This window comes from Rhinolophus sinicus, linkage group LG02 (assembly GCF_036562045.2).
Source record: "Rhinolophus sinicus isolate RSC01 linkage group LG02, ASM3656204v1, whole genome shotgun sequence".
NCBI classification, from domain to species: Eukaryota; Metazoa; Chordata; class Mammalia; order Chiroptera; family Rhinolophidae; genus Rhinolophus; species Rhinolophus sinicus.
The window spans coordinates 189,723,015-189,740,899 of record NC_133752.1 but is presented as its reverse complement, the minus strand read 5'-3'; the positions used below and the strand labels follow the sequence as shown (position 1 = coordinate 189,740,899).

Below are 17,885 nucleotides of genomic sequence, written 5' to 3'. Positions count from 1 at the left end.
AAAAAAAATGAACTACCAAAGGTCAATGGATATTGAAGAAATGTTACTGAATTTCTAAACACTTTCTAGATACAGACTTTTAAACTTGAGTTCTAGAGGAGTTTGAAAGGCAGTAAATAATAATTTCCTAAATTCATAGTGTTTGACAAATACAAAAACACTTTACCTGAATCATCTAACATAATCTCACAGCTAACTTCTGAAGCAGATCTGTTACCCCCATTTCATGGATGACAAAAGTGAGATTCAGAGAGATTAGTAACTTTAGGTCAGGAAACATTGTGAAAGACTTTGAAATGGGCATAAAAAGATTGCTGGGTGTTCTGTCTAGCCCACTCTTCTAGGATTTCAGCACCTTTTATTGTCTTTGAGCTATTTTTCAACTCTTCAAAGGACAGAAAACTGGTAATAATGCAAATGATTCATGTCTGTAGAAATGCAAATGATTGTGTCTGGTGGAGATGCAGTTGATTCTTTCCCTATGGCCATGGACTCTTTTTGTCTCTATTTGTAATTCATTTCAGCATTCTTGATTGCCTAGATAGGTGTCTGTTCTTTGAATTTTCCTTGGAACTCTTATGATGCATTACTGGTTCCCTTATTAATTAGTGAGTTAAATAAAACTTTGGCTCTTGTTCATTTTACATTTGTATGATTTTTATCTTTCAAAAATGACCTCTTGCTTCTCTCAATATGAGCCTGTCAGGATCTGACTCAGGGGTGTTTGACAGGAATTATTATTATTTTTAGCCCCAGAGCTCTTTGAAAAGCTGATGAAAGCAACGAACACTTTCTTTGAGAAAAATAAACACACAAACAGACACACACAATTTTGCATATACTTTGTGCAGAGTTCCTTGACCTCCTGAAGTCTGGTTTAAGAATTCCTGGGCTAGAGTCTAGGATCAGAATAGCTGCTCAAATTCAAAAATAAAAAGAAGTAGAAGGGAGAGTTGGAAAATGACTTTTATCTTAACACGTGTTGAGTGCTTACCATGTGCCAAAATGTACTCACTTATTTCATTGTCTTAGAAACCCTAAGACACGAGACACTGTTGTTCTGCAGGGCACATGTACACAGAGGGGGCATGTCATTTGCCCAAGTCACACAGCTGACAAGAGTTTCTAAACTGATTCCTTTGCCCCATAGATACACGGTAAAGGGAATAAAATAGTTCTTGGGGGGAAAAGTAAATCCCTAGAGAGGAAGAGGTGGCCCCTCAAAATCACCTTTTATATCTGTACTGAAGCAGATGTAACGTTCTAGTCATAGGAACTTCTTACGGCTGGTCAAACTCTGTTTCTAGAGGATTCTGGAGAAAGGAGGGTATATGACTGGGTCCCGGTGATGGTTAATTTTACACGGCAACTTGACTGGGCCACACAGTGCCCAGAAAACTGGTTAAATATTCATATGGATGTGTGTTCTACAGTGTTTCTAGATAAGATTAACATTTGAATTGGTAGATTGGGTAAAGCAGATGGCCCTCCCCAGTGTGGGTGAACGCGAGGCCTGAAAAAGTGGAGGAAGGAAGAATTTGCTCCTTTGCCTCACTGTCTGTGAATTGGGACATCGGTCTCCTGCCTTTGGACTCAGACGGGAGCTTATACTCTCCTGGGTCTCCAGTTTGACGACTGCAGGTCACGGGAATTCTCAGCATCTATAAACCCAAGAGCCAATTCCTTATAAAAATGTCTATCTCTCTCTATATTTTTCTCTATGTCTTTGTATCTATTTGTGTATCTATGTATCTATCAATCAAATAGCTCCTCTCCTGTTGGTTCTGTTTGTCTGGAGAACCCAGACTTGTGCAGGGACGAGCAGAGTGGACCCACCCGTGCCTCTCCATTCCACTTGGAAGTCTGGAGGTGGCAAGTCTGGAAGTGGCTGCGAGACGTCTCGAAAGAGAGCCTGCTGCCTGGCTGAGGGCTTCCACAGCCTAAGTGGCTGTTGGGAAGCGGTCAGCTTTTCCTCCTGTCCATGAGAGATGACCTGGAAGACAGAGACAGGAAGTAGGGGCCTTCACAACTGGGGTGGGCAGGCTGCAGCAGAGGATATAGAGTGAGCCCCCAATAGGGTACTGAATGGGGTGGGTGGAGGGGTCACACCCCCGGCCAGACCCGCTGAGGCACATGAAGTGGACGCCAGCAGGGGCTGGGAGAGACAGAGGCTCAGAAGTGGACACCCCCTCCCTTGAGAGACTGCAGCACCATTTGTATAAACACTTTCCTAACCCCACCCTCCACCTAGTGAAGACCCCTGTAAGAAGAAGGGGAACAGTGATCTCAAATGTGCCCCAGTTTAAACCTGAGTGTTGGAGGAATCATAACATCGAAGCTACCAGAATCAAATTTCTGCCAACAACATAGAAATCCAGTCGTAGCAAAATGATAAAAAATTACATTTTGCACATTTGAGTTCAGGGCCGCAAAAGAGGTACCTGCTACCGGAGTCAATAGGTTAGGAGCTGTATTGTTTGTTAGGAGCCTTTGTTTCTTAACTGACTCTTTTGCTCCCGGAATCCCTAGCCTTCTCTTTTCATCCAGAGTTTGCTGGAGACTAGGTGTCAGTAATACCATTCAGGGCTCAGGGCGATTTGGCACTTCTAAGTTTGCAAAGCACATTTACATCGTGGGCTGTAGGCTGTGGTTCCCGCATATTGCCTGCTTGAAGACAGAGCTACTGTGTTTCCCCGAAAATAAGACCTAGCTGGACAATCAGCTCTAATGCGCCTTTTGGAGCAAAAATTAATATAAGACCCAGTCTTATTTTACTATAAGACCGGGTATAATATAATATAATATAATATAATATAATATAATATAATATAATGCCAGGTCTTATATTAATTTTTGCTCCAAAAGGTGCATTATTGCCGATTGTCCGGCTAGGTCTTATTTTCGGGGAAACACAGTATTAATAGCATTGCTGCTTCCGATTTACAGATGAGAAAGCTGAGGCCCAGAGATCAAATGGCAAGGTGATGCAGCAAATGAGAGAGAGTGCAGGAGTACGACCCAGGCTGCCCTGGTCCCCATCTGACTCCTGGGGGCCAGAAAGCCTGGCCCTCATCCCACCATTAACAGCAGTTGCTTGATGTAGAAACGTCACTCTGCTTCTTAGATTGCAGGGGTTCTGGGAAGTGGGGCAGATTCCTAGGAGTTCCAGGAATGCGCACAGAGGTCATTCCAGTCTGCCCGGCTCAGGGTAGCAGGCCCTGTTCTCCCCCAGCAGGGCACTTCTCAGCAACACTCATGCTGAAGGGAGGGTCAGTAGACGCTGCCCTCTCAGCAGGAGTGACTGATCCCAGGCTGGGACTCGGGACAGCCATTTTCTGGTGGAATGGGAGACAACATCACTCTACAATGGGCCCGGCCCTCGCACTTGGCAAAGCACTTTTGCTTCTTTCCGGAGCCTCCTGACTGCTCTGTGAGGCAGGCCGGGTAGACAGGACATTTTACAGACGTCAAAACTAAGGCTCAGACAGGGCGTGTGGTTTGCCCCAGGCATCACTGCAAGGAAACAGCAGAGTCAAGTGAAACCCTAGGCTTTTCAGGATGGAGTGAGGCTGGCCTTGCCGCTGGGCCCCTCACATGAGTCCCAGGAAATTAACTCCGAAAAGAACTTGCTGTCCTTCTCTTCATTCGGATCAGAAATGACAACATTCCTCCCCCATTCAACAGAATAACCAAAGACACCAAATGCTGTTTAAAAGTTGAAAAAAATGTTCCTATATTTCTCTCTCTCTTTAAGACATTCACATCAGAGCCCTACAGAAGGAGTTAGACATGGGCCCATTGCAAGGTCATTGGCGAACGTTCTGCTTCCAGGGGAAGGTCAGCACTATCCCTTTGACCAACCTGGACTCAGCTTGTAGGGGCAGAGCCTCAGTTGTTCATGTCAATATCCAGTTCCACTTATGGAGCGCACAGTAGGCACTCAAGAAATGAGTCATGAATGAAAGAACAAACATCGTCTTCTTGGTTTTTTTATGCCTCTGCTCTCACCATGGTTCACTTCACCAAAGTACAGGCCAGAAGGGACCTCAAAAGTCATCTTGCGCAACTGTCTCGTAGTATAAATGAGGTCCAGAGAGGGTGAGTGACTGGCTGGAGGACACACAGCAAGTTAGAGGAAGTATAGGTGCAAGAGGATGACCTCCTTGTTCCAGTGTTCATCCTGAGATCTGACACAGCCTCTGTCATTGAGCCAGGAGGGTCACCTTCACTGGCCACCTTGCTGCTGAGTCTGATGCAGCCTTCCATGGGGTACACTGGGGGTGCTTCCTGGGCTGTGGGCCATCATTGGATCATGAGATTGATTCCCTCGGAGGCCTGGGTGCCTTCCTGCCACGTACTTTCACCTGGAGAGGAGAGCGGCTCCATTGGGGAGAGAATGTCCATCTGGTCCCTATGTGGAAGTGGCACAGATGCTGCCCCATTTGGGGTGCAGAGGGGGAAGGCAGCAGAGTGTCGGAACGCAAGTCTGCTGGAGGAGAGGGCCTGGCAGAGGCTGTGTCTCCCATGGGTGGTGTGGGAGGAGGGTGATCCAGGCAGGGAGCCAGGTGGAGGCCAGCTGACCCTGAGCCGATGGATGACAGCCTGGGGGAGGAGCCAGCCTGGGCAGTGCAGGGGGCAGCAGCAGGGGACCCTGTCACAAGGAGAGAGCAGGAGAGAAGTGAGTGCTAAGCTTTACCCTGGGCTGTCCTGCAGCTTCCCAACTTTCCCCCCCATGACTTGGGCAGCTTGGACTGGGTAGGGGACCAACCTGGGGAGAAGTGTGTGCCCTGGGGGCCAGAAACCCTGGTCCTCATCCCACCATTTACAGCAATTGCTTGATGTGGAAAAGTCACTTTGCTTCTCTGAGCCTAGTTTCTGCATTAGCAAAAAAAAAAAAAAAAAAAAAGGAGATTAAAAGAAATCCTGCCTCATAGCATCACTGCAGGTCTGCACAAACCTTTAGCCATAGGACTATTTTGTGTAGTGCTGTCTCCCCAGAGTGGGGCAGCTGGTACACACCCCAAGTATGTGATGACTCAGTGGACAGCGAACACTGAGGGAGCACTTCCTACGTACCAAGCATGCTTCACCTCACATCTCAGTCATTTCATCCTAATCAAAACTATTACTGTCCTTTGAGGGGCACAGGGACTCTTCCAGGCCACCCTGTTGCTCAGCGCAGAGCTGGGATTCGACCCTGGGCAGTCTGACTCTGGAGCCAAAGTGCGTGACTTCTGTGTACCACGCTTTACTCCGTGACTCTATTCTGTAAACTGTGAAGTTGTGCACAAGTAATACAAGCCAGTCCCCAGAGGAGGAAGAGGCACTGTGATTGTCACTCCGTGGGTGAGAACGTGGGGACAGAATGAGACAGTGACTTGTCCCATGTCCCATGGACTTCTAGAACATCCTTGCCCATGTTCTTTCTAAAAGAATTCCCCTTGCACCTTTGACTGTAGACAGAGCCCCGAGGTGTTTCCTCCCATCTGAGTCTGTGTGGGATCTTCCCAGACAGTGGACCCCCCCAAACTCCTTGGTGCCTCAGCCACTCACACCCATGTCCGGATTTGTGGCCAGGGCTGAATTGGCGTCACTCAGCTGCTGCGACGCCCCAAGGCTGCCTAGCTTCTCCTGTTTCCGCCACTTGGCTCGCTGATTCTGGAACCAGATCTGGGAGAGGGAGAGAGAGGATGGAGATAAGCGACATGTGTTTTCTCCATCGCGTACCTCCCCAAATGTGTATAATAATGACATCTTCCAAGGGACGGGCACTTTACAGTTTAGAAGGCTCCATGGCAGCCAGGGTTTCTTTGGCTCTGCAGGTCAACTTTCTGAGAGTGGAGTGGGGGTCACAACTCTCAGAGCCTGCAGGGCTGGGGGCCCATCTGGGAGTGAAGCATCTGGGTGGTACAGGATTCGTAGTGGTGGGGTTGGCGGTGCACAGAACGTAAGGGGCCAGCCTCTCAGCTTCCATGTGGGAACGTGTGCCCAGCCTTGCAGGCTCAACCAATTTCTAAGGCAGAAATCTTGATTTTTATGTGAAAGTTCTGAGTTTTAAAATATTGTGCAGATCAAATAGAAACCACCTGTGGGCTGTTTCCTCCTGGTGGGCCACCCGTTTGCAATGCCCACGAGCCCCCTGGCATCTACGGGAACACTGACAGTTCCCCGTATTCATGAGTGCCCTGATGGTCTCGGACACATGGCCATTTGGACTTGGTCATTCTGCTGAGGCAGCTGCTGACTTCTGAGCTGCGGGTGCCACCCACTTAGCTGGTGACTGATTCCAAATGGGAAGAAAAAAGGGGGAAGTCTAGACCAGGGTGCTTTGTAGCCAGAAGAAAAGTAGGTTGGGTTAAAACGAAGAGTAGGGCCCTGGCTCCGATTTTGCATTTAAATGAGTCCATCATATTTGTTAAAAAACAAAAATGAATGACTTAAAAAACTGTGTTAGAGAGATGCAAGCATTGGGTCTGGGTTTGCTAGCATGGTGATTGCAAAATTGGGGAACTGCAAAGAAGGCAGGACATACACCCCTGGTGAGTGACAGGGGCTATTGTATCTCTAACCACAGATGAAGCTATAGATACTCAGGTGTGAAGAAATGAGAGGACAAATTAGGCAGTTGGTGCTTTAACCACGTCTCAGACTGTGGACCCAGAAGCCTTTCCACCTCTCTGGGCCACCTCCGAACTTATGCCCAGGTGGCCCAGATCAGGGGTCGGCAAACTAAGGCCTGTGGGCTAAATCTGGCCTTCCACCTGTTTTTGTATGTGTGGCTCATGAGCTAAGAATGCTTTTCACATTTTAAATGGCTGGGAAAAAATCAAAAGAAGAATGTTTTGTGAAACATGTAAGTTGTACAAAATTGACATTTTAGTGTTCATCGATAAAGTTTTATTGGAACACCGCCATGCTCATTTCTTTACGTATTGTCTATGGCTGCTTTTATGCTACAATGGCCGAGTTGAATAGTTGTGACAGTGACCATATGGCCTCCAAAGCCTAACATACTTGCCATCTGGCCCCTTACAGGGAAAGTGTGTTGACCCCTGGTCTAGATTGTCAAGACCTATTTTGCGAATGAGGCTGCATGGTGAATATGTTCTAGAACTGTGGTCATGTGGAAAGGAAGGGTGTGGAAGCAGATGTCGGGGTCCATCACCGGTGCCATTTCCAGCCCCCAAGGAGAGAAACTGTCTTATAACTATGGTAACCTCCTTTCCTGGAACATGTTTGGCACATGTGACTACGCTCATAGGACAAAGCCAATGGAGAGTTTCGGACGGGGTATCCCGGAGGGTGTCGGATCCATCGTGTCTCACCCATGGCCCCAGGTGCCTTGAGGTGGGGGCTGAGGGTGGGGGTGGCTGTACCTGTACCCGAGCTTCTGGGAGGTTGAGCCTGGCCGCCAGCTGGCTGCGGATATGCACGTCTGGGTAATGGGTGAAGTGAAAGGTCTTCTCCAGCTCGTGCAGCTGCTCCATGGTGAAGGTGGTTCGGACCCTCCTCTTGCTCTTCCTCTCTTCTGATTGGAAGAGGGGCCAAGGTGTGTTAGTGACCTTGGTGTTGGATTTGTGTGGCCTTGTTCCACCCTTTCAACCTCTGCGACCACTACCGGGCCTTGGCCCCTCGCACTTGCAGTTGTGCAGTATTCTTTTTCCTAGAAACCCTGACCCTAGGCTGACCCTCTTCCCGTCCATCCTAGGCAGTGAGGCCAAGGTAACCTTCTAGAAACTCCTCCGATTGTCCTCCCACTGCTCAGATGCCTTCCATGTCTCCCCTTTGTCTACAACAGGGGATGGCAAGCTACAGCCTGCGGGCCCAATCCAGCCCATTGTCTGTTTTTGTCAGTAAAGTCTTCTTGGGACACAGCCCCACCCATTGGTTTATGTACCATCTGTAGCTGCTTTTATGCTATAGCAGCAGAGACCATAGGGCCCACAAAACCTAAAATAATTACCATGTGGCTCTTTACAGAAAAAGTTTGCCAACCTTGGTCTGCAAAGTAAAGACTGAACTCCACAACAGTCAGCCCCTGGCAACCTTTTTCCAACCACAGGTCCAGCCTCATGTCCACTCAGGGCCAACTACATCCTACATCATGTGTGGGGCCTAGTGCCAATTGAAAATGTGGGACCCTTGTTCAAAAAGCTGGAAGAAAGATTTTTCCTTTCTTCCTTAGTCTTTCTGACCTGTCAGGGTGTGTTTGTATTTGCTAGTTAAGGCCGTGTTCCCTCGGGCATAAGGATACTAACAGGGACAGTGTGGACCCTCACAGGGCCCCGAGGACCACGCTTCCACTTGGTGCCTGGGTGTGTGTGCCTGACCTTGACCGTCCTCACACACACGCCTGGCCCATTCCTCCACCCCAGGATGGAGGAGGCAGTAGTCACTGGCTCCAGGTAGGAAAAGTGGTGGCTACGAGCCCACCCCAGGGAAGGGGATGAGCACGAATCGAGGATTCAGGCCCCTGGTGGGTGAAGTCCAATGGTCTCGTTGGACGTCACTTACAACACACAGATTCAAACATAAAAATTAGAAAGAATTTCAAGAGAGTGATCATAAGCATTAAACCATGAAATCCCTTCTGAGTGCACCTTGTGCAATTACACTGGTCACGCACACGCCCATGAAGCCAGGCGTGTGTGTGTGTGTGTGTGTGTGTGTGTGTGTGTGTGATAGGGAGATCAGGTATTTGATTTGGGCGTGTCAGATCTGAGATGCCTATTGGTTGTTCAAAGGAAACTATGGACTAGGCAGATGCGTATATATTTGGAATTCAAAGGGAAGCTCAGGCTGAGGTTCATATTTGGGAATCAGCACATCTTTGGCCTTTGCAGTGAGGGGAGTAGGTGAGATCATTTAGGCAGGACGTGTAGGTGGAGAAGAGTGTGTGTGTGGCCCCTCCACCACTCAGAGGTGCAGCCGCCAACATGGGAGCCAAGAGAAGCCAAAGAGGGAGACCAAGAAGGCAGTCTGTGAGGTAGAAGGAACGCGAGGAAGGTGAGTGGCGGACACCCAGGGCTGAGACTCTTCCAGGAAGAAGGAAGGCTCAGCTGTGTCCAGGCTGTGAACAGATTAATTACAACGAGGACAGAAGAGTGGTCGTGGAACCTGGCTCTGCTGAGGACCTTAACGATGGCCGTTCTCACAGAGCAGAGGCAGTGAGGGCTCAGGTGGCAGAGGGCTCCGGAGGAGAGGAGGGGACGCGAAGCAGAGGAGGTGGCAGCTGTCGACAGCCCTTCAAGGAGCCTTGCTGGGAATATGGAGGAAGAAGCACAGTTGATAGCTGCAGAGGGGACATACATGTGGTCCAGGGGATTTAAGAAAAATGCACATGACAACATCATGTAAACTCCCCAGTAACCTTTCTCCCTGTGTTGCAATTTCCTCTAATCGCCACGTATCTCTAGGAGAGCGAGTATCCGTTCAGTCACCGAGCCGACTTTTTTGGCATTGGGGAAACTGGAAGTACAACGCCAGGAAGAGGAAGGGTAGACCGGCCCATGCCATGTCCGTGCTGGTGCCTGGGGAGGAGGAGGACGTCCGATGGAGAAGATGGTGCTTGGGAGCCCTGGCTGGTAACTCAGAGCAGAGTGGACCTGCCCCTGGTGCACAGGGCAGGGAGGGGTGGGGAAGGGCAGTGTCTGAACGGTCGGCTCAGGAAGTATGAGGGTCCGCACTTTGCTTTTCCCACCATATGCAGGAGGAGGCTGCACTAGGGACAGGGTAAGAGGGTCGGCAGGGCTGACGCTTGGGGTACAGACCACAGGGGGTATCGTGGGAGGGAAGGCAGAGGAATCGTGGGAGGGAAGGCAGACCAGCAGACCGGAGTATGGAATCCTGCCCACAGAACACAGAACTCAGCCCGCAGATATTTGGACCTCATTAAACAGGGAGCTGGAAGTACCAGCTCATAGATGGGGCACCCCACACACAAGATAAGATTCTTAATCATCAGGAAAGGCTGGGGTCTTCTGGGCCCCAGCTCAGAGAGGATGATGGGGGTGTTGGGCTCGGTCATCGGAGCCCTGGAGGGAGCACCAGATTGGGAGTGAGAAGATCCTTGAGTTCCTGGCCAGGCCCGGCATCTCCGGACCAGAAAGAGAAGCCCAGAGCTGCTGACCACAGCGCAGCCCAACCACGGTGCTGACCAAGGGCACCCAGGGAGGCCACGTGGGGTGGCAGGGAGACAGTGAAGAAGGTGGTGGGAAGCTGCCCCGCTTTCAACTTGCTCCTGTCCCCCTTATTCACTGTGCAGGCTGTGATCTCACTTCAGTGGGTCTTCAAAGAGAACGAGTCAGCAGAACTTAATTAAACCTGAGCCGTTTAGCACATCGATCATAAGAAATACACAATTTACACAGGTGATTAGGCCACCTAATTATAAACCTATGTTTCTCCGTGCTCTGTTCCCTTCCCTGATTGTACCTTCTCTGCAATCTGCTAATGGGCCCCGGCTGCTCAGCTAAAGGCCCCAGGGCTTTGTCACTGGGAGAAGTCTCTGGAATGCAGTGTCCTTGTCTTCCTAAGGCAGGGGGTTCAGCCTGGAAGAGATCCAGGGTACCTTGGGAGCCCTCCTGCAGGCTGGGGACACCTGGACATGACAGGTGGGGTGCAGGGCAGGAGTGACCAGGGCAGACGTGCGCTGGCCTCTTCTCTGCAGCCTGATGGTGGACTTCCTGCAGTTCCCTCGTGCCCACAGCACCGGCCGTGACCTCCGGGAAGCCTTCGCTGGCCTCCCTGACAGGCCAAATCTCCCTTAGCATAGGCTGTCCGAGTACCGTGTCCCCTGCTCCCCAGCACGTACCCAGCTGTCCTTGTGCTTTCATTGGTGATTAGTGGATGGTTGTTTGCTGTCCCTGCGAGACTAGAACTAGATGAGGGCAGGGTTGTACTTGGGTGTTCTGCTCACTGTGTCGTCTCCACTCCCAGCTAATACCTGTGGTGGCTTTAAGATAGAACCCTTTGAATTCTTTCCTCCTCTAATGTGGGGCCACCGCGGTGTCTCCCACAGCCAATGGAGGACAGTGGCAGGGCCGCCAGGAAGGTTCTTAGGCTGGGTCGTGAGAGGAGGCAGCTTCTACTTGGCTCCCTCCCTCTCAGGTCATTCGCTCTGACGGACGCTGCCATTTTGGGAGGACACGCAAGTGGCATGAGGAGAGCGTCACCTGGGGAGAAACTGAGGCCTCCTCCAACAGCTGGTGCCAACTCACCGGCCATGGGAATAAATCCCCTTTATTCCAGCCCAGACTTCAGGTGACTAGAGCCCCAAACAACATCTTTACTGTGACCTCATGAGGGACCCTGAGACAGAACCCCCTGACAAGTCACTCCCAGATTCCTGATCTACAGAATCTGAATGAGATGATACATGCTTATGGTTCTCTTAAGCCACTAGGTTTTGGGATAATTCGCTGTGCAGCAATAGATATGCCCGTCAGTTGGCATCCAGCAGCGCACACTTCATGCCTAGATGCAGCGTACGTACGTACACGGAGGAAGCGAATTTCAGTTACAGCCAAGGCTTCAAGCCTCCTCTGTGCACTGTCCACTTGGATTTCTCCTGACACTCTGGGGTCCTATTATTATGGTAATATTGTCACCGCCCTGCTTGCATCCCTCAGACCTATGCTCCCTGTCAACTTCCTCCTGCCAGCATGTGTATTTCTGGGCTAAAAAGCCCCAGTAATTCCGAGGAGTATATTTGCTCCATTTCCTACAGGATTTAAGCCTCAGTTTCTCACACTGGTCACTGGCTTCATCATGTACCCTCTTCACTGTCTTTCGTTCTTTGTCTTGTTTTGTTCCTTCCCTGCTGGTGTTCTTTGCACGTCCCAAATTACCCACCTGTGCTCAGGCCCTTCTCTTCAGGTTTGCTTTTTGGGGAACCCACACCAAGCAGGGGTCACACCCTGCACTTCCTTGTATTCCCACAGGGCCGGAGTCAGGTTCTCATGTCTAGAACTAGCCTCCAGGTGCCCCCAGCCCTGTGGGAATGACCCCATGGCCACCTTAGGTTGCGGCTCTGGTGGCAGAGGCTGAGAAGGTATCCTATCCGGTGGAGAGAGACCAAACCACACTTCTCCTGGGAGAAGTACAAGATTTTAGCTGTGTCCTTCGGCCCTGTCTGTTCTCTGGCTCTACAGGTCTGAGGCCCAGAGCCATTAAAGATGAGCCACGAGACACGTTATAGGCTTTGGCCACAGGCTCAGCCTAGGCTCCCTCTCCCGTGCCTGGAGCAGAGCAGAGCCTTTGGTTCTGGGCAGTGGGGGCTGAGGGGGGTGCGGGGGGGGGCGGGAGTGGAGAAAGAGGAGAGTGACAGGGAAAAGAGAGGAGAGAGAGGAAAATGAAGAGGTGAGGGAAGGTGGGTTGAATTTTGTGCCTCCAAATCCTAACCCCTGGTACCACTCAGTTGGTGGTAATTTGTCCCAATAGCCACAAGAAACTAACACAGAGGGGAGGAAAAGGGAAAGAAGAAAAGAAGGAAGGAGAGGGAGCAGAGGCTTCTAAAGGGCGAAGGTTTGGAGGCATTTAGAGGACAGGAAAGGTTGGAAGATAGAGAGCTCTACGTACCTGGAGAGCAGAGTAGGGGGTAGGGAGGGTGTAACGGGAGGTGAATCTGGGGACCAGCAAGAACAGTCTGGGAAGGACTTTGGATGTCACACCAACAAGTTAGGGGTTGATAAACTACAGCCCGAGGACAGATCCAGCCCTCTGCTTATTATTGTCAATAAAGTTTTATTAGAACATAAACATACCCATTCATTTACACACTGTCTCCTTTTCAGCTATGACAGCAGAGTTGAGGAATTGAAACGGAGACCATCTAGCCCCAAAGTGTAAAGTGGCCTTTTGTAGAAAAATTTTGCTGACCATTGCTATAGGCTGTTCCTCAAATCCCAAGAATGCCACCGTGTCATCTCCACTAGACACGATGGGCAGAAGTCAGCACTGCCCCAAGGTGGTGTCCCCAGGCTCTGATTGCTGCTGACCCCACCCTGCTGCAGGTGGGCGGTCATCGTGTCTGGTTCTGTTCACCTTCACCGTGTCAGCCCCCAGTCTGGCCCAGAGAAGCCCTCTGCAATAATCCCCTGGTGACTGAATGGCTCACGTACAGACAAAGGACCATGTCTGGCCTTCCCACAGGCCAGAAGACCACACCGGTTTACCCACTGAGGTGGTCTCTTCCTTGCCCACATTCCTCTCCCCTTTCCCCCGGGTGTCACAATGTCCTGGCAGAGGGTTGTCGGTGGGAAAGGTGCAGAGATGGTCCCCCTCTTCCCAGGGTCTGAGCCTCCCGTACAAAGGGGCTTTTTCCTGATTGAGTATCCCTTGACTTTGGAGGGTCCCCTAGCTTCAGGGGCCTTGCCTCTCTCAGGTGGAGTGAGCAGTCGGCTGGGCTCAGCATTCTTTCAAGTTGGGAGACCCTCTTGGATTTTTCCATTGACTGGAGACCCGGGAGGGTCCAAGCCTTAGATTACGCGGGCCCCTGTGAGAATGGGAAGATGTGGAGAATGGTGTCCCTGGTCCCTGCCATGACATTCCAGGGAGGCAGAGCTCGGGCTGGCCCCAGTCTTGGAGGTATCTGCTCTGTAGCTCGGGACCAGCCCCCCCAAGAGCGGTCCTTGGACCACCTACATCCGAATCTTTTGGGGAAGCTTGTTAGAATGTGAGTTCCTGAGCCTCAGTCTAGACCGAGAGTCTTGGATGCCATGTCTGGAATGTTGCAATTTCACAAGCTCCCTAGGTGACTGGGCTCTAGAGGTAATGCTCGCCAGTCAACCTCCATAGCTGCTCCACAAAGCCCTTTCAGTGGTAAGTGGAAACAAAGAGGAATTTATTCCTCTAGTGTTATTATTGGGGTGGCAGAGGGCGCTGGACACACCATTTCTGGTCCCACTGCCTTCCATTCCCCGAGGGGTCCTGCATGCCAGCAGGAAAATGGGACAGAGATGTGGAGAGGCCTTAGCTGCAGCATCCAGCCCTGGGCTGGTGGGGGCTCCTGTGACGACAGGGAGAGGAAGAGGCTGGGGAGACGGTTTGCCATCTGGCCTGCCCCTTCCTGTCACCCTGCTCGGCCCTGCATGGTACGGAGACCCCCCTCTTCCCAGAGGAAGCTTCTGTCTTTGAAAATGGCCATGAATGAAACCACCAAGGCTTTTCAGCAACCATTTTGTTGTGGAATTGGTCACGGCCTGTCGGAGCTGGGAGGGACCTCAGGAATGTTCCAGCTCTGCTCTTTCGTGTTCCAGATGGGGAAACAGAGGCCCAGAGATGGAGGCGGCTTGCCTGAGGTCCTGCTGTGAATTGGTGCCAGCCTGGGGCGTAGAGGCCACGGTTCTGGAATTCCAGCTCCCAGCTCTCCTCGCCCAGCGTCTCACACACTCCAGCTCATTTGCAGTTTCTGCCAGTTACCTCTGTCGTTTCTGACGTGTGGGCATCCCATCTGTATTATTATTTGCTCAGCATTTTCCCAAATAGACTTTTTGTTTACTTAAATAGGTTTATTTTTAAAACGAAACCTTAGGTCATGACCATGAATGGGTAACTGGTATCGTGCGTCCTAAGCAGAAGGTTAGTGTAGAAATAATTAGAACTGTTGACATAAATCGTCTTTCTCTGTGTGCCCTCAGAGTCATCTTGAAAACCACCAGTGGGCCCTGCACTAGTCTTGGAAATTCAGAATTCCAGCAGAGTGGGAGATGGATGGATTTACACCACCTCCGGAATAATCTAGGTGGATGCTCTCAGCCCTCCAGGGGGCCATTCTAGTGCTAACTACTCATGTAGTTTCTGCAGATGATTTGTCTTTTCTTCTTGGTTTATCATCTATCAGGTGACAACTGTGACAATTCAATAGAAGAGTAGTCATGAGAGTGCGTGAGAGCCGTGGGGCATTGTCCAATGTTACAGCTGCAATTTTGGCAATCACTTCCTGGGGGTCCACTCTGGGTGCAACAGGGTAGCTGATACGGAACATGCCAGTGTCTCGGGAGGTTTAGGATGAGTGGCCGCCTTTTTGCCTTCAGGCTAGGGCAAGGGAAGGCTCTGGGAGGTGGGGGAGATCAGACCTCTTCTCCCCTACCCTCTAGCCCACCCCCCTCTTTCCCTCTCATTAGGACAGAGAGGGCAGTTATGGATTTTATGTAGAGGCAGCAGGAGAGACTGAGGTTAGACTCCCAGAAGAATTGTTTCTGTGAATGCTCATTTAATTCACTGGAAGATACTAATGAACTTCTGAAAATTAACCTTTCCCATTGATAGACTCAGCTACAGGGAAACCCACCTGCTCCCTGGGGACATGTCGTCTTCAGGACCTTCCCCTTTGCTTTCAGCTGGGGACAACCCCCCTCTTGGGAGACTCGACTGGGAGGAGGGAGTGGGGCTGTTTGTGTGGGAAGGGAAGACATCACGGGCTCCTCTGGGCTTCCTTTCCAACCTTTCCTTGCATTAAAGGGGTGGAAAAGGGGAGAGAACTGGGAGCCTCATGTGAGATCCTCCAGACTCATTGACTGTCGGACACCAGTGGAGGCTTGAAACCATCTCGGTTTCCTCTTCCTTCACTCAACTGTTTCTCTGAGGATAAAGCTGAGGTCAGGCGTGGAAAGGGACTTCCCTGCGGTCACACGGGCCTGGGTAGAGACTGATGTCGTGGATTCCTGACTCTTGGCAGGGTGTACGTGTCCACCTCAGAGTCCTTCCTCAAAGTGGCTGTTAGGGAGGGGCCTGGGATCTGCTCATTGTTATTTGCGGACAGGCCCTGGGGTGGGCCACTGGCCTGTGGGGTGGTGGGGCTGGTGGTGCTCAGGGTGGGCAGACCCCAGGCAAAGCTTCAGCCACTAGGAGCTGAGAAGGCTGAACTCTGCTTAAGAAGGAGAATATTCCCGGCTGAGCAGGTGTCTGCAGGCAGCCAGAACCAGGCCCTGTTCTCGGGGCTTCTGCTTACTAGCTGTGGAACTTGGGGTCACCGTCCACCTCTTCCCCTTCATAGATGAGTTTCTGCATCTGTCCAGTTCTGATGATTATGTGTTTTCACTGAAGTTGGAGAGGCGGCTCGTACAGCCTCCAGGTCAGGGCCTACTGACCACATTGTAAATGCTGAATAAATAAATGGGAACTAGCATTCTCGGGGTCACTGGGTTACAGGAACAAGCCCTGGGTCCTTGCATTCTGCAACTAACTGAGCCTTAGTGTCGCCTCTGAACCACCACAGTTCTGGCCTTGATAATAAAGCACCAACCAGCCCAGCGCCTTGCATCTCTGAATTTTAGGGCCCTCTGTTCTGTTGGTATGTAGCCGCCTTCTCTCTGCCTGAGCCCAGCTGGGTCTTAGAGACCCAGGAATGGATAAGAAATGACCAGAAGACACTTACCCTGGGGCTGGTCCTGTGGAGGCCTGCCAGGCCCGGAGGCTGTAACTGCTGCTTGGCTGGTGTCCTGTCCACCGGCCCTTTCCAGCCTGACTCCATCGCTGCTCTCAGCAGGCTTCTTTAAGATCTCTTCGATGGAGAAGGACAGGCCCAGCTTCTTTGGGGCCTCGCAGCACTCTGAGTCCTTCCTCTCCATGGCCCTGCAGAGAGCAGGCCCCCCCCACCACTCTCCGTGGGCGGCGGCAAGGAGGGGCAGATGGGGCGTCGTGTGTGCCCAGGGTGATGAGGGTGGAGGGTGTACTTCCTTCCCCGAGACTCCTGGAATCAGGAGGGCAAGCGGAGGTGGAGAACCGGGGGCCTCATGTCGGATTATCCAAGCACGATTCTGTCTTCCCGGGGACTTCCATGGGCCACTGCAAATTACCCCTGGGATCAAGGAGGCAGGTCACATGGGAAGAGCTGGAATGGGCTGTGCCCTGTGCCCACGGGCTCAGAGACCTCGCCGGGGCAATGTCAAGGGAGTTGCCATTGCCAAATTGGGTTCCGTTTTACTGCAAAGGGTCTTCTCCGGGTGGTCGGCCTCAGTCTCCCGCCTAGGCCAGGGGTCCCGAGGTCACTGCCAGTGGGAAACGGGGCATCGAGCTGGAAGGAGGAGAAAGCCTGCCCCCAGAGGGGCTCTTGTGTGTGGTCTTTTCTTGCTGGCTCCAGCCAGGCCTCTGGAAGGCTGCAGTGCCACCCTGGGGTCCCAGTGCAGCTTGAGGGTGTTCCCAGAAACCCTTCTGGACTTCTCTCAGTTCCGCTGCTTCCAGACTCCAGAATCCGCCCTCTGGAGTGCTCGTGCTTCTGCTGTCCTGCAGGTGGAGGCTCGGGGAGGGGTCACTGGGTCACTGTCAGGCCGCCTCTGTGATGGAGCCGGGCTTAGTGCTACGGTCTCAGCCTCCTGGGGTCTCTGGGCTGATGTCCATTCTCCTGTCCCCGACCTCCCTTCACAAGTCCCTCCACCGGCTCCTGGCCTGTGTGCGGTGCCTCTCCTTACTTTTGGGGATGCTTCCTGCTTCTCTCGTGCTTGCACACCCCTTACCTGCTTCCCGAGATAGCACTGAAAGGAGCCTGTCTCTCTGCCCATAAACCGTTGGCTGGGAGCTGACAGGCTGACCTGTACTTGCCAGGAGCTCTGCTCCCAATGACTGTGTAACCAGGGAGGAGGGGGCAGTAAAACAGCTGATAAGAAACTCTCCACCCTCCGTAAGGCTGGGGACGCAGGTGTCAGGGAAAAGGCGCAGGGGCAGAGGGGAGCGAAAGGATGAGTTTGGGGGGCTTGGGGAGGGGCTGTGCTGGGAACTGGCCAGGCTGGAGCAGGACAAGGGAAGGTGGAAGCAGGATGGCAGGAAGTGTCCCGGCCCAATAAAATGTGTTTACTCAGCCAGGAGCGTGTAATGGGTCTTGTATATGCTGGAGGCTGGGCCAGGGCACAGTCTGCTGGGTGTTGGCTGCAGGCCGTCCCTCTCCA

The 17,885-nt window shown here is 51.7% G+C and overlaps 1 protein-coding gene across 2 annotated transcripts; it reads right to left on the bottom strand.

Annotated features, from left to right (window-relative positions):
- Nucleotides 1–2,890: 2,890 nt before the first annotated feature.
- Nucleotides 2,891–17,526, bottom strand: ISX (intestine specific homeobox). Of its 2 annotated transcripts, XM_074326277.1 has the most exons (5): nucleotides 16,379–17,526; nucleotides 7,377–7,528; nucleotides 5,554–5,670; nucleotides 4,769–4,875; nucleotides 2,893–4,651 (listed from the first exon to the last, which is right to left on the bottom strand). In XM_074326277.1, exons 1-5 carry the CDS (start codon nucleotides 16,569–16,571, stop codon nucleotides 4,303–4,305), a joined length of 918 nt encoding a protein of 305 aa, XP_074182378.1. In that variant the 5' UTR covers nucleotides 16,572–17,526; the 3' UTR covers nucleotides 2,893–4,302. The 2 variants fall into 2 exon arrangements, with proteins under 2 accessions (XP_019584046.2, XP_074182378.1); XM_019728487.2 differs by lacking the exon at nucleotides 4,769–4,875 and having other exon boundaries at nucleotides 2,891–4,651; nucleotides 16,379–16,815.
- Nucleotides 17,527–17,885: the final 359 nt, after the last annotated feature.

Coding starts and splice junctions, on each gene's coding strand:
- ISX (XM_074326277.1), bottom strand. CDS start 16,571: ATGGAGAGGAAGGACTCAGAGTGCTGCGAGGCCCCAAAGAAGCTGGGC. Junction 5,671..7,376: donor TCCCAGAAGCTCGGGTACAG/GTACAGCCACCC, acceptor TCCCTCTCCCAG/ATCTGGTTCCAGAATCAGCG. Junction 4,876..5,553: donor CCACAAATCCGGACATGGGT/GTGAGTGGCTGA, acceptor TTGCTAATGCAG/AAACTAGGCTCAGAGAAGCA.